This window comes from Oncorhynchus keta, chromosome 26 (genome assembly GCF_023373465.1).
Source record: "Oncorhynchus keta strain PuntledgeMale-10-30-2019 chromosome 26, Oket_V2, whole genome shotgun sequence".
In the NCBI taxonomy this organism is placed as follows: Eukaryota; Metazoa; Chordata; class Actinopteri; order Salmoniformes; family Salmonidae; genus Oncorhynchus; species Oncorhynchus keta.
In genome coordinates, this window is record NC_068446.1 from 1,228,984 (window position 1) to 1,255,446 (window position 26,463).

Consider the following 26,463-nt stretch of genomic DNA (forward strand, 5'->3'; position numbering starts at 1 on the left):
TACACATCCAATGAAGGCTGCTCTTTGGTAATACACATCCAATGAAGGCTGCTCTTTCGTAATACACATCCAATGAAGGCTGCTCTTTGGTAATACACATCCAATGAAGGCTGCTCTTTGGTAATACACATCCAATGAAGGCTGCTCTTTGGTAATACACATCCAATGAAGGCTGCTCTTTGGTAATACACATCCAATGAAGGCTGCTCTTTGGTAATACACATCCAATGAAGGCTGCTCTTTGTAATACACATCCAATGAAGGCTGCTCTTTGGTAATACACATACAATGAAGGCTGCTTATTGGTAATACACATCCAATGAAGGCTGCTCTTTGGTAATACACATCCAATGAAGGCTGCTCTTTGGTAATACACATCCAATGAAGGCTGCTCTTTGGTAATACATCCAATGAAGGCTGCTCTTTGGTAATACACATCCAATGAAGGCTGCTCTTTGGTAATACACATCCAATGAAGGCTGCTCTTTGGTAATACACATCCAATGAAGGCTGCTCTTTGGTAATACACATCCAATGAAGGCTGCTCTTTGGTAATACACATCCAATGAAGGCTGCTCTTTGGTAATACACATCCAATGAAGGCTGCTCTTTGGTAATACACATCCAATGAAGGCTGCTCTTTGGTAATACACATCCAATGAAGGCTGCTCTTTGGTAATACACATCCAATGAAGGCTGCTCTTTGGTAATACACATCCAATGAAGGCTGCTCTTTGGTAATACACATCCAATGAAGGCTGCTCTTTGGTAATACACATCCAATGAAGGCTGCTCTTTGGTAATACACATCCAATGAAGGCTGCTCTTTGGTAATACACATCCAATGAAGGCTGCTCTTTGGTAATACACATCCAATGAAGGCTGCTCTTTGGTAATACACATCCAATGAAGGCTGCTCTTTGGTAATACACATCCAATGAAGGCTGCTCTTTGGTAATACACATCCAATGAAGGCTGCTCTTTGGTAATACACATCCAATGAAGGCTGCTCTTTGGTAATACACATCCAATGAAGGCTGCTCTTTGGTAATACACATCCAATGAAGGCTGCTCTTTGGTAATACACATCCAATGAAGGCTGCTCTTTGGTAATACACATCCAATGAAGGCTGCTCTTTGGTAATACACATCCAATGAAGGCTGCTCTTTGGTAATACACATCCAATGAAGGCTGCTCTTTGGTAATACACATCCAATGAAGGCTGCTCTTTGGTAATACACATCCAATGAAGGCTGCTCTTTGGTAATACACATCCAATGAAGGCTGCTCTTTGGTAATACACATCCAATGAAGGCTGCTCTTTGGTAATACACATCCAATGAAGGCTGCTCTTTGGTAATACACATCCAATGAAGGCTGCTCTTTGGTAATACACATCCAATGAAGGCTGCTCTTTGGTAATACACATCCAATGAAGGCTGCTCTTTGGTAATACACATCCAATGAAGGCTGCTCTTTGGTAATACACATCCAATGAAGGCTGCTCTTTGGTAATACACATCCAATGAAGGCTGCTCTTTGGTAATACACATCCAATGAAGGCTGCTCTTTGGTAATACACATCCAATGAAGGCTGCTCTTTGGTAATACACATCCAATGAAGGCTGCTCTTTGGTAATACACATCCAATGAAGGCTGCTCTTTGGTAATACACATCCAATGAAGGCTGCTCTTTGGTAATACACATCCAATGAAGGCTGCTTATTGGTAATACACATCCAATGAAGGCTGCTCTTTGGTAATACACATCCAATGAAGGCTGCTCTTTGGTAATACACATCCAATGAAGGCTGCTCTTTGGTAATACACATCCAATGAAGGCTGCTCTTTGGTAATACACATCCAATGAAGGCTGCTCTTTGGTAATACACATCCAATGAAGGCTGCTCTTTGGTAATACACATCCAATGAAGGCTGCTCTTTGGTAATACACATCCAATGAAGGCTGCTCTTTGAAAGTAAGGATGAGTGTTTCAGGAAAATAAAGATGTTGATGGGGTGAATCTACCCCAAAAGCATGATGTTGTCTGCTCTGTTTGTCCCTCCTCGGACTCTGTAGAGGCCCTCCTTCTAGACCAGGTAGAGAAGCTCAACAGGCATAATGCTGAGCGTTCCCATGGTAATGGGGTGGTTCTGGACATGCCCCACATCCCTGTTGTCCAATACATGGAAGAGCTAGAGGGAAAGGAGGAGGAGGAGAGGAAAACCCCTGAGCAGGAGGAAGAGCAGAGGGCCAGAGAAGAAGGGGAGGGGGATATATTTGGTGAATCTGACAACGAGGAAGAGGAGGGAAGAGAGGGAGAGGCACTGAAGATTAAGGTGGAGCACGTTCAAGAGGAAGACGGGGAGAAGAGAGGGGAAGGAGGGGAGAAAGAGTCATCAGAACCTCTAGAAAGGTACCTTTCGACAACTCAACCCATCTTATGACATTATTACTATAACTGTAAATCTCAACTTCCGTATTCTCTTACCAAAATAACTACTGGAAGTTACTTACTTAAACACAATGGAAAGTTGTTTTGCTGTTTGTTCGTTCTTTAGTTCTGCGGAGTTAGGTGAGGTGGCTGCCAGCAGTAAACGTGGAATCAAAGAGGAGTATTGGGTGAGAGATAACTTGAAGAAGAGTCGAGTGGAGGAAAGGAAAGAGGGGGAAGAGGAGGACGTTCCTGAGGGTTCAGAGCGTCAGGCTGCCCAATCAGAGGCAGAGAAGACGGAGAAGGAAGAGGACGTGGATGATGGACAGCCAAAAGAGTACATCATTGGTAAGGTTCATCATTTTTCAGAATGGGAAACTGGCAAATGTTTGAAAACAAAGCTAATTTGGACTTTTGTTGCCATTCTGGCAATATTCATAAAATAAAATAGGGTAGTGAGATATTTTCTGTAAATTAAGTTAAGTATCTTGATATTACCCTGGATAGGCAAGCAGTCTGATAAACATTCAGAAACTCTTAACTACTACTGTCTTTCTAGTTAGGGACATTAGACTTTCAGTCACTCACACCACAGATCACATTAAATTTAAGGGATACTTCTGACTACTTTCCCAGGTGACCTCGTGTATAACAGGTTAATTAATAGCCAATGCTAGTGTGCTAGTAGAAGTCAGAAGTTTACATTCACCTTAGCCGAATACATTTAAACTCAGTTTTTCACAATTCCTGACATTTAATCCTTGTAAAGGTTTCCTGTCTTAGGTCAGTTAGGATCACCACTTTATTTTAAGAATTTGACATGTCATAAATAACAGAATAATAATAGTGAGTGATTTATTTCAGCTTCCATTTCTTAAATCACATTCTCAGTTTACATATACTCAATTAGTTTTTGGTAGCATTGCCTTTAAATTGTTTAACTTGGGTCAAACAGTGTGGGTAGCCTTCCACAAGCTTCCCACAATAAGTTGGGTGAATTTTGGCCCATTCCTCCTGACAGAGCTGGTGTAACTGAGTCAGGTTTGTGGGCCTCCTTGCTCGCACATGCTTTTTCAGTTCTGCCCACAAATGTTCTATAGGATTGAGGTCAGGGCTTTGTGATGGCCACGCCAATACCTTGACTTTGTTGTCCTTAAGCCATTTTGCCACAACTTTGGATGTATGCTTGGGGTCATTGTCCATTTGGAAGACCCATTTGCGACCAAGCTTTAACTTCCTGACAGATGTTTTGAGATGTTGCTGCAATATATCCACATAATTTTCCAGCCTCATGATGCCATCTATTTTGTGAAGTGCACCAGTCCCTCCTGCAGCAAAGCACCCCCACAAACATGATGCTGCCACCCCCGTGCTTCACGGTTGGGATGGTGTTCTTCGGCTTGCAAGCTTCCCCCTTTTTCCTCCAAACATAACGATGGTCATTATGGCCCAACAGTTCTATTTTTGTTTTATCAGACCAGAGGACATTTCTCCAAAAATTACGATACGCTACTCTGTTTTTTTTTATGGCGGTTTTGGAGCAGTGGCTTCTTCCTTGCTGAGTGGACTTTCAGGTTATGTCGATAGAGGACTCGTTTTACTGTGGATATAGATACTTTTGTACCTGTTTCCTCCTTTGCTGTTGTTCTGCGATTGACTTTTCGCACCAAAGTACGTTCATCTCTAGGAGAGAGAACACGTCTCCTTCCTGAGCGGTATGACGGCTGCGTGGTCCCATGGTGTTTATACTTGCGTACTATTGTTTGTACAGATGAACGTGGTACCTTCAGGCATTTGGAAATTGCTCCCAAGGATGAACCAGACTTTTGGAGGTCTACAATTTTCTAAGGTCTTTGCTGATTTCTTTTGCTTTTCATATGATGTCAAGCAAAGAGACACTGAGTTTGAAGGTAGGTCTTGAAATACATCCACAGGTACACCTCCAATTGACACAAATTATGTCAATTAGCCTATCAGAAGCTTCTAAAGCCATCAACTTAGTGTATGTCAACTTCTGACCCACTGGAATTGTGATAGTGAATTATAAATGAAATATTCTGTCTGGAAACAATTGTTGGAAAAATGACTTGTGTCATACACAAAGTAGATGTCCTAACCGACTTTCCTAAACTAAAGTTTGTTAACAAGAAATTTGTGGAGTGGTTGAAAAACCAGTTTTAATGACTCCAACCTAAGTGTATGTAAACTTCTGACTTCAACTGTACCTGTAGACTTCCAGACTATACACTAATGCTAGTTAGCAACTTCCTCCAAGCTGCACGCATAAAAATGGTATCCACGAGTTCATCTGACTCTGGGGAAATGGATTGCCTTTAACACCATGCATGTACTTCACACACATGACACAGCTGGCATTGGATTATGATGTGTGTGTGTGTGTGTGTGTGTGTGTGTGTGTGTGTGTGTGTGTGTGTGTGTGTGTGTGTGTGTGTGTGTGTGTGTGTGTGTGTGAAATGCATTACGCCATATGATCTGTTTGGTTACCCTTTCCTCTCTCTCTCTTCTCTCCAGACTCTAGCCCTCCGCCAGCAGCCCCCTTTGACCACCGCATCGTGACTCCGAAACCTCACCAGGTTACTACCTTCTACACCATTAACAGAGAGGAGGTCCTAGGAGGGTGAGTTGGGAGGAGAGACAGAGAGAGAGACAGAGAGAGAGACAGGGAGAGAGAGAGAGAGAGAGAGAGAGAGAGAGAGAGAGAGAGAGAGAGAGACAGAGAGAGAGAGAGAGAGAGAGAGAGAGAGAGAGAGAGAGAGAGAGAGAGAGAGAGAGAGAGAGACATGAGAGAGAGACATGGAGAGAGAGAGACATGGAGAGAGAGACATGGAGAGAGAAATGAGAGAGAGAAATGAGAGAGAGAAATGAGAGAGAGAGATGAGAGAGAGAGACATGGAGAGAGACAGAGAGAGAGAGAGACAGGAGAGAGAGACATGAGAGAGAATTGGACCCTCAAAGACATGGAGAGAGACACTAGATGAAGACCCCCAGACATCAGACTCTCATAGGACATCAGTCAGGCCATGGACTTTTTACTCCACAGTACTGTGAAACCCCCAACCTCAGCTTCATAACATCACAGTCAGCTGTTTTAAATGCCCTCTCAATGGCAGATGATTAGACGTGTGTGTGTGTGTGTGTGTGTGTGTGTGAGTACGCGCACGCAGTGGTAGAAAAAGTACCCAATTGTCATACTTGAGAAACATTTAAGATACCTTCATAGAAAATAACTCAAGTAAAAATGAAAGTCAACCAGTACACTACTTGAGTAAAAGTATACAATTATTTGGTTTTAAATATACTTAAGTATCAAAAGTAAAAGTGTAAATAATTTAAATTCCTTAATATTATGCATGTCAGACATGTTTTTTAAAATGACGGTTAGCCAGGGGCACACTCAAAGACTCAGACATAAAGACTCAGACATAAAGACTCAGACATAAAGACTCAGACATAAAGACTCAGACATAAAGACTCAGACATAATTTACAAATGAAGCATTTTTTATAAGCGTTCAAAGTTTAACTTTGGGTGTCAGGGAAAATGTCTGGAGTAAAAAATACATTATTGTCATTAGGAATGTAGTGATGTAAAAGTAATCAAAAATATAATCGTAAAGTACAGATACCCCCCAAAAATGACTTAAGTAGTACTTTAAAGTATTTTTTACTTAAGGACTTTACACCACTGTGTGTGTGTGTGACAGGGGTCTCTGATCCAACCAGCCAGTGTTAAAGCCAGTGTGTGTGTGTGTGTGTGTGTGTGTGTGGTGTGTGACAGGGGTCTCTGATCCAACCAGCCAGTGTTAAAGCCAGTGTGTGTGTGTGTGTGTGTGGTGTGTGTGTGTGTGTGTGTGTGACAGGCCTTTCTGATGCAACCAGCCAGTCAGCCAGTGTTAAACCCAGGCTCTGTATCTGCTGATTACTGTATTACTGCTCTGCACGCTAACACATCTCCCAGATAGGTGCAATGGTGACACATAATTTATATTACGGATTGACGTCATTACAGAGAGAGAGAGAGAGAGAGAAGGAGAGAGTGTGTTTGCCATGCCTACAATGACAACCCCAAAAGCCTGATATAGAAAATAAACATTACCATAAGGTTAATACTGTACTATCCTTAAGACAAAAAGAACAGGGTGTCATCACTATTTATGAACGTGTTTCTCTGTTTGTGACTTAGGGGACGTTTTGGACAAGTCCATAAATGCGTAGAGAACTCTTCTGGACTGAAGCTGGCTGCCAAGATTATCAAAGCCAGGAGCCAGAAAGAGAAGGTAAAGACCTTGATCTAAATATTAGACCTGAAACAGATACTTTAATACAGGTATATATTTCAGAAATCGATGGCATATGTCGTAAAGAATTTCTACATCCCAAATGACACCCCATTCCCTATCTAGTGCACTACTTTTGATCAGGGCCCTGGTCAAAAGCAATGGTCTACATAGGGAGTACAGTGCCATTTGGAAAGGGGCCATTATGTCATTTGTACAGTATGTGTCCAATGTCCCCTCCATGAAGACGGAAGGATATTTTATAATAGCACAACGCCATGAAGAATAGAGAAACATTTTTAAATAGATATAGGCTTAATCCCCCCTAATACTCACGGCACATGAGTCAGTCTCATCTCAGCTTAGTGTGACATGTGAGATGAGATAGCCATCAGATGTCTGTGGCAATGCATCGCTGAGTGGCTACGTTGTCATTTCAGATATTCATAAAGTGTAGTTAACCAGGCTCAAAGCCGTAGCTGGCTCAAGTTTCTGTGTGGTGCTGTAGGTCTCAAAAACGGACCTAGTTGGGTGTCTGTCTGTCTGTGTGTCTGTGTGTCTGTCTAAAGTATTGGCCTGTTTCCCAGGAAGTGGTGAAGAATGAGATCCAGGTGATGAACCAACTCAATCACGCCAACCTGATCCAGCTCTACGCTGCCTTCGAGTCACACCACGACATCATCCTCGTCATGGAATAGTGGGTCTCCCTCTCTCTCTCTGTCTTATTCTCTGTATATATACAGGTATATGTATGAGTTTCTATCTGTGGCCTTTGAAATGTTTGAAGCCTTCCGTTTGTCGTGTGATTTTGAAGATTCAAATAAACTATCTAAAGTGTATTTCTCCTCTTTGCGCTACACCATATATCACCGGTCTATATTCCTGTGTGTGACAGGATCTCTCTCCGCTCTACCACCCAGAATGTGTGTGTGACTGTATTTCTCACCTCTACACAGTGTGGATGGAGGGGAGCTGTTTGATCGAATCATAGACGAGAACTACAACCTGACAGAGCTGGATACGGTGCTGTTCATCAGACAGATCTGTGAGGGATTACAGTACATGCACAAGATGTACATCTTACATCTTGACCTCAAGGTATATGACACACACTTTAGGTCTTCGTTTGCCATTCAAATCGAAACTCATTTTATTTTGTCACATGCGCCCGAATGCAACAGGTGTAGAAGTTACTGCGAACTGCCTACTTACGAGCCCTTAACCAACAACGCAGTTCAAGAAATATAGTTTTGAAAATATTTACTAAATAAACGGAAGTATTAATTAAAATAAAAAGTAACACAATACATTTACAACAGCGAGGCTATATATGGGGGAGGGGGGTACATGTAAATAGTCTGGCTGGCCATTTGATTAATTGTTCAGCAGTCTTATGGGTTTGTGGGTAGGAGCTTTTTGGACCTAAACTTGGCTTTCCGGTACCGCTTGCCATGCGGTAGCAGAGAGAACAGTCTATGACTTGGGTGACTGGAGTCTTTGACAATTTGTTTGGGGCCTTCCTCTGACACGCCTAGTAAATAGGTCCTGGATGGCAGGAAGCTTGGCCCCAGTGATGTACTGGGCTGTTCGCACTACCCTCTGTAGTGCCTTTACGGTCGGATGCCGAGCAGTTGCCGTACCAGGCGGTGATGCAACCGGTCAGGATGTTCTCGATGGTGCAGCTGTAGGACTTTTTGAGGATCCATCTCTTTCCCATTTTCTCCTCCACCTGTGCACTTCTCTCTATTTATCTTTATTGAAGACCTTGCCTGTATCGCCACCTTTCGGTCATTGTCTTAGAATAGGTAGGTTTCTTCGTCTCACTCTTTTGTGTCCTTTCCTAGCCGGAGAACATTCTGTGTGTGAGCAGAGCTACAAACAAGATCAAAATAATAGACTTTGGGCTTGCAAGAAGGTAAGATACACATATCTACAGTATATATGGTCAATTTCTCTGTCTCTCTTCAGGGGGCATTCTCTACATGTTCTTATTAACACTCTTCTCTCTTCATTCCCTCCTCTATCCCCGTCTCAGGTATAAGCCCAGGGAAAAGTTGAGGGTTAATTTTGGAACGCCGGAATTCCTCGCTCCGGAAGTCATCAACTATGAATTTGTCTCATTCCCCACAGACATGTGGAGTCTGGGGGTAATCACATACATGCTGTGAGTCCTCATAAACAATAACATTTCCAGCGACATGGTTTTAACTCAATGTGCTGACACCTAAATAACACTACTCAAAGGAAACAAGCTCCCGCGCAACAGAGCTTGCATGGTATTAATAGCTAACGTTTCAGCCTCCTAGTCTTTGTCAGAGCATTTGCGATCACTTATCCTTAATGTCATCACTGTGGCTCACCTCTCTCGCTGTGCCTCCAGGCTGACTGGTCTGTCTCCATTCCTTGGTGACGATGACAACGAGACACTGAACAACATCCTTGCCTGTCAGTGGAACTTTGAGGAGGAGGAGTTCACCGACATCTCTGAGGAGGCCAAAGACTTCATTGCGCGCCTGCTGATCAAGAGCAATAGGTAAAAGTTACTGTGTGTTACTTTTTGTGCACTGTCTAGGGTTGTATTATTATTCAGTTGTAGACCTGTGTATCCCTGTGATAGTGTGTGTTTCAATCATGCGTGTGGGTGTTTGTGGGTGTGTTCCCTAGTTGGAGGATGAGTGCCTCACAGTCACTGAAACATTCCTGGCTGTCGGACCGTAATCTTCACTACCGCCTGCATCAGAAGGTAACACACACACACACACACACACACACACACACACACACACACACACACACACACACACACACACACACACACACACACACACACACACACACACACACACACACACACACACACACACACACACACACACACACACACACACACACACACACACACACACACACACACACTACTTTCCATCCTTGAGATTTGTTTGGTATGATGCATTTAACCCATTTGTATCACAGTACACTAACATGGTAAACACACTGTACATTTTCTTACAGAAAAATAAGTGCCACTCAACGCACCCTCACCCTCCCCGAAAATCTAGACCGGTAAGCCCTCAAAACCACCCAGCCAACCAGCTCACAAAACCTTATTCACTTTCCTTTCATCAAATATACTGTCGGTGCCAAACACCAGATTATTATCAGTCTGTCTTTTCTATTGGTTTAGTCTCCCCTCCAAAAGGACTCCCAAGACCCTGTGGGCACCTTATGATGACACGGGCAGGTGCCTGTTGTTGACACTGGGGCCAGGGCCGGGGCCCAACCTGGACCAACACTGCTGTACCTGTATGGCTACTCGATCACTACTCTCTGCACTGCCTCACATCCTCGCATTCGTTATCTTTGCACCGCGGCTCGCTATAGCTCTCGCCACAGATGGGAGGGTGTGAGGCCGGCAGGAAGTTTAGGGGTACATTTCTACCTCCAAACCCAGCCCCCCCCCCACTCTGTTACTCTGGCCACAACATCACCAAAGACTCTCAGCTAACAATGTCCACAGTGGCGCGTGGTTCACCATGCGATCATTCAGTCCAGCAAGCACAAGAAGAAGGAACCTTCGGCCATGACAAGGGAAGAGGGGATTGCAGGTGGGGTGGCCAACAACTGTTTGTTCAGCAGCTGAATGTCCCTTATGGGCCAGTGTATTGCTCTCCTAGCTTCAGTTGGGTAACTGAAAGAACCCCATTGGGACAGAGAGGACATGTGCAGCCCCCGAGCCGAGGTTTAGGAGGAGGGCTTCTAGTCTGAGAGGACATCATGCACAGCCCCTCGGACCCAGTAAGGCATCATCCTGCTGAATGAAAGATGAGGCGTGTCGTGAAATAGCGGAGTGCCCGTTTTCCCCCAGTAGAAATTGTATCCAGATGTAGTATTTATTATATTGCAATGAATGTGGTGTAACGGTTACCTAAAACTTGACATTACTTGATAAAGAAACGTGTTAATATGATGGCTACCGTCATAATAGTTTTGTGTAATACGTAAAGGTTATTTTTAATTAATTAATTAATACATAAAGGTTATTTTTAATTAATTAATTAATACATAAAGGTATTTTGCACAGTCACATGTTATAAGCATCATGCCCTGAACTTTAATGGATCACTATCGAGTACAAACGGAACCCCCATCATATTATTTACGTACATTTTCAGCATACTGTGGATGTGAAATACCTTCTCATAGGTCTAGTTTACCCAGTCTTGTCATACCAGTGCGTTTTTATTTATTTGAGAGGTTTTGAATTAGAAGTCTGGTGTGGGAGCATTTCTTTTCCTCGTATTTTCATAGTTTCTAGTTAGGAGTGCTTTTTTTCTTCTTTACATTTGACAATACTGTCCATTTCTTCTTCATTTGCCCCATTGAAGTTTGCTGTATTAATTGATTGTTCCTTAGTATTTGCTCTTCCCATTGCTGCTAACGTTCCTTTCTCCTGGCACCACAGGTGTGAATTTACTATAAAACCACCTCTGTGCTTGCTGTTGGCTTGACCTTTGCCCCTGCTTTGCTTTGGCCATTTGGAGTAGCCCTCTCACCTTCCATGAAGGCATACTACTGAACACTACCTATATGATTGAATAATTCATGTTTATCACTGAAGTTTAGTCGCCATCCGCTGGGCACAGATGTCAGTTCGACGTCTAGTTTCAATTTACATTTGGTTCAGTTGTCAACTATAACGTGAATTCAATAATTATTTAGGTTAAAAGATTTATGTTAAAAGTTGGGTGAAAAAAAGACAAAATGCCCTCACGTTGATAACGTAAATCCAATTATACTGAACAAAAATATTTACACAACATGTAAAGTGTTGGTCCCATGTTTCATGAGCTGAAACAAGGGACCGGTCCCCCCCACATTCTGAAATTGCATTTTTGTCCCCCCCAGTTTTATCATTGGAATGTGATACGAAACGAGGCAACGGTGTGCTTTAGGACCATGCAGACGCCTCCGAGCGGTCGGGATGGCTGTTAGGAGTGTTTATCCAACTGAAAACAAGTTCTAAAATAATAATCATAATTATTGTCCCCCCCCACTTCTAAAACCAAAGTTGCATCCCAGATTATCACACAGGTGCACCTTGTGCTAGGGACAGTAAATGGCCACTCTAAAATATGCAGTTTTGTCACACAACACAATGCCACAGATGTCTCACGTTTTGAGGGAGCGTTGCAATTGGCATGCTGACTGCAGGAATGTCCACCAGAGCTGTTGCCAGAGAACTGAATGTTAATTTCTCTACCATAACCACATCCAAGGTCGTTTTAGAGAATTTGGCAGTACGTCCAACCGGCCTCACAACCGCAGACCACATGTAGCAGTCAAGGACCTCCACATCTGGCTTCCTCACCTGCGGGATTGTTTGGGAACAGCCACACAGACAGCTGATGAAACTAAGGAGTATTTCTGTCTTTAATAATGGCCTTTTGTGGGGAAAAACTCATTCTGATTGGCTGGGCCTGGCACCCCAGTGGGCGGGCCTAAGCCCACCCATGGCTACACCCCTGCCCAGTCATGTGAAACCCATAGATTAGGGCCTTTTTATCTATTTCAATTGACTGATTTCCTTATATGAACTGTAACTCAGTGAAATTGTTGACATTTTTTGCACGTTTTTGTTCCATATAGTTTTACATGTTGATTCAACATCATCACATAGATTTTGGGGGTTTTAAATGACATGGAAACAACGCTGATTCAACCAGCGCCAGTCTATTTGTGCCGTCACACCAACTTCTTGTCACTCATTGTCATGTCAATTATAATTAGCTTGACACTGACAGCAATGAAGTTGGCAAGAGCACAAACTGATCTGGGACCAGGCTATGAAGTTAGAATTTATGTTCATGGGTTGTCTTGGTTCCTAAACAGATTTGAAACGCAAGGCTTAGCGTCCATGAGAAGGGTATATAGTAGTATATAAGACCCAGGAGAGAATAAAACACATAAAAGAAGAGTTGATTTATTTATTTGTGTTCTACTGATAACATTTGAAGTGTTTTGAGGAATTGTACTGTAGATCTAAATAAAATACCAATGTGTGTGTTATTGCCTCGCTGTTCTCAAACTACGGATATTGATTATTATCTGGTCAGATATAGATTGATTGTCAGATTATTTCTTGGTCAGATGTGCCCTCCGTGATATCAAGTTGTTCTCTTTATACCCTTTCAAAAGTGGAAAGCGTTGTGAATTGTTACAAAATATGTGATTTGTTTTTTCCTGTGATGAGTCCTAGATAGAAATGTAGAAAGATAAATAAATAAAAATGTATTCCTGGTTTTACTCTACAATGTGAGCAATACTTTAATTGACAGTATAGAGAAAGTTAATTGAAATGAGTTATGGAAAATCGTGAGGCAGTAGAATCCTCCTATTTTCTACAGCAGGGATGGGCAACTTGTGTTTCCCCCACCTTGCGAGCAAAACATTTTAGCATCCCCCTTTTAACACCGGAGAGAAAAAATATAGGTTTAGAGTTCATTTCCTGCAATTTTGCTAATTTTTCCATAGGGTTGAGGGAAATGTTTACAGGTTTTAATAGGATATTTGAGTGAGTAAAACTATCAATGGGGGGCCCATGTTCGGTAATTTGACCAAGTTTAGATAGCTGGCCGCTAGACTAATTTATGAATCTGAAAATGTTTTGCTGACATGGGCTATTTGAGTGACTGAAATAACAAGAGAAAAAACTGCTGAATCACAACCAAATGTCCCCTCTTTTGTAGCCCTGTGGGATCCCTGTTGGACAGGGCATATCAATCAGTAATCATTTGGAGACTTTTGTTTATGTCTGATACTGGCCACCAGAGAGCAGTATTAGACGGCATACTGACTGAGGCAGCCCCATATTTCAAGCAGTGCGGCTCATGCTTGTTTTGTTTAAGGTCCACATCATATTGCTTTGATAGTCCCTGGTGAATCAACACCATAGTTCTAGTATTTTATATATCTCTTTTTGAAGACGATATAGGCTACAGTAAGACAAGTTGCCTAAATATGGAGAAAACACATTTTTAAAATGTATTTATTTCACCTTTATTTAACCGGGTAGGCCAGTTGAGAACAAGTTCTCATTTACAACTGCGACCTGGCCAAGATAAAGCACAGCAGTTCGACAGATACAACAACAGAGTTACACATGGAATAAACAAACATACAGTCAATAATACAGTAGAAAAAAATAAAAGTCTATATACAGTGAGTGCAAATGAGGGAGTTAAGGCAATAAATAGGCCATGGTGGCGAAGTAATTACAATATAGCAATTAGACACTGGAATGGTAGATGTGCAGAAGATGAATGTGCAAGAAGAGATACTGGGGTGCAAAGGAGCAAGATAAATAAATAAATACAGTTTGGGGATGAGGTAGTTGGATGGGCTGTTTATGGACCCTATACATATTCTCTGGATAGGGGCTATAACAAAACCATTAACTTCTTCAATGCCTATTTGGATGTGTTTATTCACCCCACAGACGTCATCATTGTGAAACATATAGGTTCCCAAACTCGGTCCCGGGGCCACTCCTGGGTACACGTTTAGTTTTTTTTGCCCTGGCACTAGGCAGCTGGTTCAAATATTATAATAATATATGCCATTTAGCAGACGCTTTTATCCAAAGCGACTTACAGTCATGTGTGCATACATTCTACGTATGGGTGGTCCCGGGAATCGAACCCACTACCCTGGCGTTACAAGCGCCATGCTCTACCAACTGAGCTACAGATATTCAAAGGTTGATGAGAAGCTTGACAACAAACCTACAGGTCTAACCTCTGCTTCATGCCTGTGGTGGGCTCATGATTAGACCGCAGGACCTGACTTCTTACCATGGGTGTGCTGCGAGTGCTCCTTGTGCCCTGCCTCCAGGTATTTACCTTAAAACCAGGCCCTGAGCGATGTGGCGGCGGGGTATGCGTGTCACGCAGAGCAAGATGAAAGCAGCAGGTTCTAGACGCAATTAGGCCCTCCAACTGAGAAGCCAATATATTCACTTCACTACGCTCACCTGAACAAATAAACTCTGAAGGGATGGCGGGATTGATGGGGGCGTTTTGATCAGAGAGAGAGAGAGAGAGAGAGAGAGAGAGAGAGAGAGAGAGAGAGAGAGAGAGAGAGAGAGAGAGAGAGAGAGAGAGAGAGAGAGAGAGAGAGAGAGAGAGAGAGAGAGAGGGAGAGAGAGAGAGAGAGAGAGAGAGAGAGAGAGAGAGAGAGAGAGAGAGAGAGAGAGAGGGAGAGAGAGAGAGAGAGAGAGAGAGAGAGAGAGAGACAGGGAGAGAGAAAGAGAGAGACATGGAGAGAGAGAGAGGGAGAGAGAGAGAGACAGGGAGAGAGAGAGAAAGAGAGAGAGAGAGAGAGAGAGAGAGACAGGGAGAGACAGGGAGAGAGAGACAGGGAGAGAGAAAGAGAGAGACATGGAGAGAGAGAGAGGGAGAGAGAGAGAGAGACAGGGAGAGAGAGAGAAAGAGAGAGAGAGTGTGTGTGTATTTGGTAGGTCAAAGAATAGAACAGAGCTGGTCGGTCACCCTGTGGTCAACCAGCAGTGTGAGAGGTTCCAATATGCCTATAGCTAAACTGTGGAATCTGATCTATTTCTACCGACATCAAAAACGAAATCAGTCACCCTTGAAACATAAAGAAATGAACTCTAATTGATTTGAATGAAATCTACCTGATGTGTTTATTGACGTATAATGAGTGTCCATAGCGGGTCCATAGAGCCTGATATAGCGGGGCTTTACACACAGGAGAAGCCAAAGAAATCACATGTTGTACCTACACTCACATTTAGTTCCAGGGTCTGTAGGACAAAATAACTCTGTCCTTTTTTCTTTCTTTCTGCCTCCTTCTTTTCTCACTGCGTTTCACCTGGTGTGCATTACTTTCAGTGGGGTCAGACAGGTAGGAGTCGCTCCTGACAGGTAAGGAGAAAACTCACCAAACCGATTGTCGGTTTGTACAGTAGGGGGTTCATTCTCTGTCCGTAGGGGGCCTGGCCCGCCCTACCATACCTCCTTGCTTGTCCAAATAAAATAATGAAATATTGATCATTTGACCGAGGTGCGCACCAACAGAAAGACGCATCAATCTCAGATAAATCATCCGCGAGTGAGCGAAACAGCGCCTCCCGTATGTGTAGACCATGTATCTGATGCTGTCTGGACAAAAGGAGTATGGCAAGTCATGCTTTTTCTGGACAGAAAGCATCAGATACATGGCTTACATATGGTAAGACAGAGGGGCGCTGTTTTTCTCCACAGTTTCAGCCAAGAGGAAGAGGCCAATCAAGAGCTCTCACTCTCGCCAAATTCTGTCCTGAATGAACGTGTGATTCAATGTGTTGTATGGGTTAATAGCAGTAAGGTGTATGTTAAATGTGTACCTTTGAAACAAAGTCAGATTTTCAACGTTACATACAATATCAGAAAAATAAACAATAGGCTGGCCAGCAATGCCTACTGCAGAGTTGATCTTTCTAGAGCTATTCATTTGATCTCCCAGCCAAGGTTTTAACCAAGCCTTGCTTAGCTTTGAAATCTGTGACTGACTACTCTATAATAATAGTATAGTAATAACATTCACTGTTCCAAAGGTTTAACGGACCAAATGAAATGTTACCATCCTTTACATACAGTGCATTCTGAAAGTATTCAGACCCTTTGACTTTTTCCACATTTGTTACCTTTACAGCCTTGTTCTGAAAATGGATTAGATTTTTTTTTTTCATCAATCTACACACAATACCCCATAATGACAAAGCATAAACAGTTATAACGCATGGTGTGCCAAGCTTGCAGCAAAAACAAAAAAAACAAGCGTTTTTGCTTTGTCATTATGGTGTATTGTGTGTAGTCAATCCATCATATTACTTATTATTTTTTTTGTAGACAAACTGGGTGTTGAATTATGTTTGGTTGTCAATACAACCAAATGTCAACATTTTAAGGAGATGTATCTTCTGCTTTTGGATAGTTCCGTTCCATTTGTGCTACTGACCCAGTCTGGTATGTTGGATTCTCATCATCATCTCAACCAAAAATTAGTAAGTTAAAGTTAAATAAGTTAAAGAATAATACTAAATCAAATCAAACTTTAAATTCACTTTAAATTAAGTTTAATTTCATTTTGTCTTATTTTCTACATTTAGATTGTTGGTTGTGTTGTCAACCAAACACAATTCATTACGACTTGTGATATACAGTAAATAGCCTAAAATGAAGGCTCTCTTGGAAACTAATGTAACAGTATTTATTCAACCTTATAGAACTCACATGTTGAGGTTACTGTAACTATACTGTCTTCTTATGTAATCAAACTAATGTAACAGTATTTATTCAACCTTATAACGGTTGATTTGATGGTGTCTGTGGTGGAACTGCTTTAGAGAGTCTGCCAGCATTATACCTAATGTAGACATTGGCATTGGCTGCACAGAATCGTATTAAGAGAAATCCCATGCAGCCTTATTTACACCATTATCATTATCATTATCCCAGAAACACTAGACCAACTGCAATTTGCATACCGCCCTAACAGATCCACAGATGGTGCAATCTCTATTGCACTCCACACTGCCCTTTCACACCTGGACAAAAATAACATCTACGTGAGAATGTTATTCATTGACTACAGCTCAGCGTTCAACACCATAGTGCCCTCAAAGCTCATCACTAAGCTAAAGACGCTGGGATTAAACACTTCTCTTTGCTACTGGATCCTGGACTTCCTGACGGGCCGTCCCCAGGTGGTGAGGGTATGTAACAACACATCTGTCATGCTGATCCTCAACACGGGGGCCCCTCAGGGGTGTGTGCACAGTCCCAACCTGTACTCCCTGTTCACCCTTGACTGCGTGGCCCAAATCCAACACCATCATTAAGTTTGCAGATGACACAACAGTGGTCGGCCTGACAACGACGAGACAGCCCAATGGGAGGAGGTCAGAGACCTCAACGTGATCAAGACAAAGGAGATGATTGTGGACTACAGGAAAAGGTGGGCCGAGCACTCCCCCATTCTCATCGATGGGGCTGTAGTGGAGCAGGTTGAGAGTTTCAAGTTCCTTGGTGTCCACATCACCAACAAACTGTCATGGTCCAAACACTATGCATAGTTACTCTACCTCTACTTACATGCACATATTACCTCAATTACCTCGACTAACCTGTGCCCCCGCACATTGACTCTGTAACGGTACCCCCTGTATATAGCCTCCACATTGACTTGGTAACGGTACCACCTGTATATAGCCTCCACATTGACTCGGTAACGGTACCCCCTGTATATAGCCTCCACATTGACTCGGTAACGGTACCCCCTGTATATAGCCTCCACATTGACTCTGTAACGGTACCCCCTGTATATAGCCTCCACATTGACTCTGTACCGGTACCCCCTGTATATAGCCTCCACATTGACTCTGTACCGGTACCCCCTGTATATAGCCTCCACATTGACTCTGTACCGGTACCCCCTGTATATAGCCTCCACATTGACTCTGTACCGGTACCCCCTGTATATAGCCTCCACATTGACTCTGTAACGGTACCCCCTGTATATAGCCTCCACATTGACTCGGTACCGGTACTCCCTGTATATAGCCTCCACATTGACTCTGTACCGGTACTCCCTGTATATAGTCTCCACATTGACTCTGTACCAGTACTCCCTGTATATAGCCTCCACATTGACTCTGTACCGGTACCCCCTGTATATAGCCTCCACATTGACTCTGTACCGGTACTCCCTGTATATAGTCTCCACATTGACTCTGTACCAGTACTCCCTGTATATAGCCTCCACATTGACTCTGTACCGGTACCCCCTGTATATAGCCTCCACATTGACTCTGTACCAGTACCCCCTGTATATAGCCTCATTACTATTATTTTATTGTTGCTCTTTAGTTTTTTGTTATTTTTCCCCGACAAAAACATTTGTTAAATTTAAATGTAAATTTATTGTTTACAGTTTAATTCAGTAAATACTGTCCCAACGCTTATTCTTTCTTAAAATTGTTGGTTAAGGGCTTGTATAAGTAAGCATTTCACTGTTGTATTCGGCACATGTGACAAATACAATTTGATTTTGTTTGATTTTATTTGCAAGTTCGAACAGATCTACATCAATCTACAGCCCCGATGAGGCTGACAGAAATCCTCATTATTTCGTTTTAATGACTTCCAATTTGAGCATCATTATTTCCATATAGCCTACACTTTCTCATTCTGAACTTTTAACACAAGTGGCTGGGATTGGGGCGGGCGTGGCTTTATGGCAATGACCACACGAGCAGCCGCTCTGATTTGACAGCTGTTACACCTCCAAAGTACCAGCTATGCGGGTGTCGGCTATCGTCTGTTAACTCTTGAACTGATCTAGGCCTTTGCTAAGCTTTTAAATCAAATCAAAATCAAAGTGTTTTGGTTGAAAGCGCAACACACGTGTTGATGACAACTAAAACCAAAAAATTCAACATTCCTCTCGCTGTCTTATTTAGTGGGTGAATAAAAAGGTGAAAAATCGATCAATGTGCCCTTGAGCAAGCCACTTAACCCTCATTTGCTCGAGGGGCGCCCCGTACTACTATGGCTGACCCTGTAAAATAACACATTTTACTGCACCTATCCGGTGTATGTGACAATGAATAAAACATGAAATCTCATTGATCAACGCCTCTGCCAAATATGACCCACGTTTCCATGCGGAATTGATGTGGAGTATTACGCATTCATGTCAGTACAGCACATATCTACTCCCCTCCCCTCTCCTCTCTTCTCTCATCGGCCCTCAGGAGTCTGAGGCTTTAGGGGGCTGGGCTTACTGGATATCTGTGTGACAGCCGCCCAGAACACCCACACCCAGCACTTGTCAGGGGCCCAACGCCAAATTGGTGAGAAACTACATTTGAGACCCGAGAGAAAAAGAGAGATCCTCTACCCCCACACACACACACGCACACGTGCACACACACTCTTTTACTCTGCGATCTTAGAGAGTGGAATCAAAACCAGCTGGACTTGCTGGAGCTTAACACAACAAACAGAGAGCATGGGGATTCTCTCTGAAGGAGACAGAATGAGACCACCACAGAACATGGGCGTGCTTGTCACATGTCATTACCAATAGCAGCACCCCCTCTTGTGTAGCATTTTTAGCACTAGAACTATTGATATTTTGTTAATTAAAGTTAGCATGAATTGATTTGAGCTGAAAACGTGGTAGTTTATCATATGCCTGATATGAGGTGAGGGTTGTAAATATTTTAGCAGCTGAGGGCGGTTAGGAGGGTCTGCCTGAAGACTTGGGTGGCCAACACAGTTACAAACACAAACAAATAGACACACACACACACACACACACACACACACACACACACACACACACACACACACACACACACACACACACACACACACACACACACACACACACACACACACACACACACACACACACACACACACACACACACACACACACACACACACACACACACACACACACACACACACACACACAGGGTGTAAGGGTGTTAAGGGCTTCTCTCCTCTCCTCAGCAAGACACACACACACACACACACACACACACACACACACACACACACACACACACACACACACACACACACACACACACACACACACACACACACACACACACACACACACACACACACACACACACACACACACACACACACACACACACACACACACACACACAGTGAGAATCACATACCAACAGATATACAATGAAACACACAGTGAGGTTCACATACCTAGCCACACACAGTGAGACACACACAGGCAGGAAGTCAGATGAAGAGATCAAACCACAGGAAAAATGAATGCTCTAAGCTTTTCCCTTTTGATCGGAACGGGTGGATGGACAGCCTCGGTGGTTCTCAGGACCCCAGGCAGGTGGTTTCTATTTGGAAAGCCAATGAGACGGTATTTACATTTCGGTGTAATGGAATTGTATCGGTCATCACGCTGTGCAATGCACTCGGGGAAGTCAGAGTGAGCGCTTTCATAATATTACCGACAGACTGAGGTTGCATCCTGCCAACTGTTGCACCCTATTCCCTATGTGGTACTTTTGACCAGAGCAGTGCACTAAATAGGTTATCATTTTGGACACTGACCAAAACACCGACTAACTGTGGGAATAGATGTTTTCAGACAAGGTCACATTTTACTCAGATGAATAAGGGATATGATATTTGCTCAGTGTATTTGATTGCCCCGTAAGGTATTTTCTGTCACCCCAAATGTTCCAATTAAATGGGAAACTTGTTACATTTACATTTAAGTCATTTAGCAGACGCTCTTATCCAGAGCGACTTACCAGGTAGAACACAAAACTAGCAGGTTCCAGACCTTATAGGATAATAGTTGAATACCCCTGCCCGAGGGGCAGAGTGCTTTGGAGTTCATTCCACATGTGAGGTGGAATTAAAGCAGATCTACCTAAACGAGTGGAGATGGAAGTGATCTCCAGAGTTAGCCTTCCCTGTGATAAGGTCTGGTGACTCGCATGTCTGCAATTTAACAATTAAGTAAGGTGTGAGGGAAGTTTGCACAAGAGGGCCTTGTCAACAAAAAGAGAAGCAGTGCGTTGATCTACAAGAAGAGAGGGCCAGCCTACTTTCTGATGCAGAATGAGGTGATGTAACCTAATCGCCCGTATTTAGTGGGGTGGTAAAGGAGTTCAGGTAAATATTTCAAGGATACAATACAAGCAAAGTGTGTGAGAAGTAGATACGTCTATCTGACATACTGTTAGACGTGTGCTGATACCTTTTTTTTTACAACCTCCAATTTGCATCACTTAGAATACTGACATACTGTAGAATCCCGTACGCAGGTAATAAGGTTCCATTTGGAATGCAGAAATGGTCTCATGGGATTAGTCTGTGCTGTAAAATAAATGTCCCTACGAGGAGGATAAAGAGGTTGGTTGTCGATCATTGCTAGACAGCCATGTTCAAGTCTGGCCATAGGTTTTCAAGCCGATGTAAGTCAACGAGGCCACTCAGGAACATGTCATGTCGTCTTGGTAAGCAACTGTAGTGCATATTTGGCATTGTGTTTTAGCAGTGGTGTAAAAATACTTTAAAGTACTACTGTTGTAGTTTTTATGGGGTATCTGTACTTTACTATTGATATATTTAACTACTTTTACTTCACTACATTCCTAAAGAAAATAATGTATTTCCCCTGACACCCAAAGTACTTGTTACATTTTGATTGCTTAGTAGGACAGGAAAATGGTCCAATTCACCCACTTATCAAGAGAACATCCCTGATCATCCCTACTGCCTCTGATCTGGTGGACTCATTAACACAAATGCTTTGTAACTTAGTGTTGGAGTGTGCCCCTAGCTATCTGCAAGCTAAAAAAAACAAACAATACAATTGTAACGTCTGGCTTGCTTAATATAACAACTCCCTAGTCCTTGCCAATGACAAGCATACCCATAACATGATGCAGCCACCATCATGCTTGAAAATTGGAAGAGTGGTACTCAGTGATGTGTTGTGTTTTTCCCCGAACATAACACTTTGTATTCAGGACATAAAGTGAATTTCTTTGCCACATTTTTTTGCTGTTTACTTTAGTGGCTTATTGCAAACAGGATGTTTTGGAATATTTTTATTGTGTGCAGGCTTCCTTCATTTCACTCTGTCAATTAGTATTGCGGAGGTAACTACAATTTTGTTGATCCGTCCTCAGTTATCTGAGCCATTAAACTCCGATACTGAAAAGTCACCACTGGCCTCATGGTGAAATCCCTGAGCCGCTTCCTTCCTCTCTGGTAACTGAGTTAGGAAGGATGCCTGTAACCTTGTTGCGACTTGGTGTATTTATACACCGTCCAAAGTGGAATTAATAACTTCACCATGTTCAGAGGGATATTCAATGTCATCTTTTTTACTTTTTAAGCATCTGCTAATATAGTGCCCTTCTTTGCGCGGCATTGGAAAACCTGGTGTTTGTGGTTGAGTCTGTACGTGTAATGATCTTACAGATGTATGTGTGGGGTTCAGAGATGATGTAGTCATTCAAAAATGATTAACTAAAATGTTAAACACATATTATTGTACATAGAATGAGTCCATGACACTTAGTATGTGACTTGTTAAGCAAACGTATACTCCTGAACTTATTTAGGCCATAACAAGTTATAACATAGTTGCCATAACAAATGGGTAGAATAGGCCTTACTTATTTACTGCAGACATGTCAGCTTTTCATTTTGAATTCATTTGTAAACATTTCTAAAAGCATAATTACATTTTACCATTGTTGCGTGTAGGCCAGTGACATCTCAATGTAAATCAATTTAAATGTTCAGGCTGTAACACAACAAGACGTGGAAAAAGTGAAGGGTTGTGAATACTTTCTGAAGGCTCTGTATATTTCACACTCAGTGCTTGATAAGAAGCCTGTATATTTCACACTCAGTGCTTGATAAGAAGCCTGTATATTTCACACTCAGTGCTTGATAAGAAGTCTGTATATTTCACACTCAGTGCTTGATAAGAAGCCTGTATATTTCACACTCAGTGCTTGATAAGAAGTCTGTATATTTCACACTCAGTGCTTGATAAGAAGTCTGTATATTTCACACTCAGTGCTTGATAAGAAGTCTGTATATTTCACACTCAGTGCTTGATAAGAAGTCTGTATATTTCACACTCAGTGCTTGATAAGAAGCCTGTATATTTCACACTCAGTGCTTGATAAGAAGTCTGTATATTTCACACTCAGTGCTTGATAAGAAGTCTGTATATTTCACACTCAGTGCTTGATAAGAAGTCTGTATATTTCACACTCAGTGCTTGATAAGAAGTCTGTATATTTCACACTCAGTGCTTGAAAAGAAGCCTGAATGGAAAACCCTGGACCTTGAATTGAAAGGGAATGGACTCCAACTCTAAGCAGTACACAACAGGTGAAACACTCAGCTGAAAATGCTTATCTGAACCGTGTTAAGACATAGATACTCTGAGCGCAGCTCAATCCAGAAATCTGGCAGTGGCTTCTGATTGAATTCAGTTTTCACAGAACCGCTTGTTGCAATTTCGATGAGGCTCTCTTGTTCAGATATCGGTAAGTGGACAGGAGGCAGGGCACGAATCCAATTGTTTGTGTCATCCGTTTCGTTTCGGGAAAGTGGGTTTGTAATTGCGTACTCAACTCACTCAGGTGCTTCGCTATATCACATTTGACATTGTCCGTAAGCTTGAGTTCATTTGCACACACAAAAATCATACAATGATGGAAAGACCTGTGTGTTGTCCTTGTTAATGCAGACACAGAAGAGCTCCAACTTCTTAATCATAGCCTCAATTTTGTCCCGAACGTTGAATATAGTTGCAGAGAGTCCCTGAAATAGTTTATTACGCTCATACAGGGGAGAAAAAACATCTCCCAGAGAGGCCAGTTGTGTGAGAAACTTGTCATCATGCAAGCGGTCAGACAAGTGAACATTATGGTCAGTCAAAAAAACTTTAAGCTCGTCTCTTAATTAAAAAAAAACGTGTCACTACTTTGCCCCTTGATAACCAGCGCACTTCTGGTAAAAGTGTTACATGGTAGCTGCCAATATCATTGCATAGTGCAGAAAATTCACGTGAGTTAAAAGCCCTTGCTTTAACAAAGTTAACCATTTTCACTGTAGTGTCCAAAATGTCTTTCAAGCTGTCAGGCATTCCCTTGGCAGCAAGAGTCTCTTGGTGGATGCTGCAGTGTATCCAAGTGGCGTCGGGAGCAACTGCTTGCAGGCGCGTTACCACTCTACTGTCTCCCTGCCATGGCTTTTGCTCCATCAGTACAGATACCAACATGAACAGCAGCTACATTTGGCTACTTAGTGGAATTCCCGCGAGAGAGTAACGGTTAATGTGATTGGATGTTAATTGTTTGACGAGGCTACCTGTATTTGACCTTGTGCTGTTATTTCCCTGAATAAGAGCGTCTGCTAAATGACTTAAATGTAAATGTAAATGTAGATGGTTTAATTTAATTTTTTTGCCAGTGAAACGACGCTACTCAGGCGAGAAAAAACCTCACCCAGATGTATAGCTCCGTTTGGAAATGTGAAAAAAGTACAAATAAAAAAAACTAATGAGAATCACATTTTTATTTGGCGTACCCCCAACAGAATTGCTCGTACCCCCGACGGCATTGTGTGCACCCCTTGGGGGTACCCCATTTTGGGAATACCTGATCTCGATCAATAAAGCACTGTGTCAATATTACCGTGCCTGGTCCTTACTGGGTAGTTTCCGTAACTGACCAGATGTTTGCTCATGCTCAACGCTGCCGGGAACTATTGTTATGCCAGAGGGTTTGCCGAGAAGAGGGTCGTCAGACGGAATTACTATTGCCAAGGTTTCTGAATCTGTGGCCGCATCCGGGAACACACTGTTACAGGATTTGAATACCGGACACATTAGACACACACACACACACACACACACACACGCACACACGCACACACGCACACACACACACGCACACACGCACACACACACACTCACACACACACACACACACACACACACACACACACACACACACACACACACACACACACACACACACACACACACACACACACACACACACACACACACACACACACACACACAAAGACGTTTACTGACTTGCATTATTTCCAGTGCATCACTATTCTTCCCAGAGTGGGGGGGTTTGGGCTCTATTGGCTTTCATTGGCCCATTTAGAGTAGGCCTACGTCTATCCATGCACTTTAGCCACACACACATGCTGCTATCCCCTGTGAGATGACTGGCCATAGCTACACACTTGGCTCTCCTTTAGAGAACAAGTCACCATGAGTGTTTGTGTTTGTGTGTGTGTGTGTGCATACATGTGTGTGTATTCACCAGCAGGTTTCTCTCTGCCTTTGGAAATCAGTGGATATCCATCTATAACAGGGATGGGAAACTTTGATGGGGGTGGGGGCCACAAAAAATCTGAACTCATCATGAGGGGCCGCAGTTGATTGCAGGTCTGCGTATCCACATCAAAAAACTCTCAGCTTTTTGTACAATGCACATTAGTGACATTGGCTGGTCGGCAATAAAAAGCAGTGTTTGATGTTCATACAGACATTTTTCATCAATTCTCCGTGGCTCGGTGGTTAGTCGTGTTAACAGCTAGAGGACCAAACTCCACTCCATGTTGGAGGAAGTTTATGATGAACTTCAGTAATGGCGTGGAGCCGAGACCTTTGTGGAATCTATATATACACTATATATATCTATATATATCTACACTGAACAAAAATATAAATGGAATGTAAAGTGTTGGTCCCATGTTTCATGAGCTGAAAAAAAAGATCCCAGACATTTTCCATTCGCACAAAAAAGCTTATTTATCTCAAATGTTGTGCACAAATTTGTTTAAATCCCTGTTAGTGAGCATTTCTCCTTCTGCTAAAATAATCCATCCACCTGACAGGTGTGGCATATCAAGAAGCTGATTAAACAGCATGATCATCACACCTTGTGTTACTTGACTTGTTTTACTTGACAGTAAAAGTCCTGCCCAAAAATGCGCAGTTTTGTCACACAACACAATGCCACAGTCTCAAGGAAGTGTGCAATTGGTTTGCTGACTGCAGAAATGTCCACCAGAGCTCTTGCCAGAAAATTGAATGTCAATTTCTCTACA

General features: G+C 42.6%; 1 protein-coding gene across 3 annotated transcripts in view; it reads left to right on the forward strand.

Moving 5' to 3' along the window:
• Positions 1-13,032, forward strand: part of LOC118358606 (myosin light chain kinase family member 4-like) — a 68,438-nt gene extending 55,406 nt beyond the window's left edge. For 2 of the 3 annotated variants that reach the window (XM_052480010.1, XM_052480011.1), the window contains 12 exons: positions 2,082-2,418; positions 2,564-2,784; positions 4,969-5,074; positions 6,640-6,733; positions 7,321-7,430; positions 7,690-7,831; positions 8,578-8,648; positions 8,769-8,897; positions 9,114-9,266; positions 9,398-9,476; positions 9,746-9,796; positions 9,918-13,032. In XM_052480010.1, the coding sequence (XP_052335970.1) occupies positions 2,082-2,418; positions 2,564-2,784; positions 4,969-5,074; positions 6,640-6,733; positions 7,321-7,430; positions 7,690-7,831; positions 8,578-8,648; positions 8,769-8,897; positions 9,114-9,266; positions 9,398-9,476; positions 9,746-9,796; positions 9,918-9,962 (1,538 nt within the window). In that variant the 3' untranslated portion in view covers positions 9,963-13,032. The remainder of the gene's footprint in view (positions 1-2,081; positions 2,419-2,563; positions 2,785-4,968; positions 5,075-6,639; positions 6,734-7,320; positions 7,431-7,689; positions 7,832-8,577; positions 8,649-8,768; positions 8,898-9,113; positions 9,267-9,397; positions 9,477-9,745; positions 9,797-9,917) is intronic. The other variant, XR_008079885.1, reaches the window with a different exon arrangement.
• Positions 13,033-26,463: the final 13,431 nt, after the last annotated feature.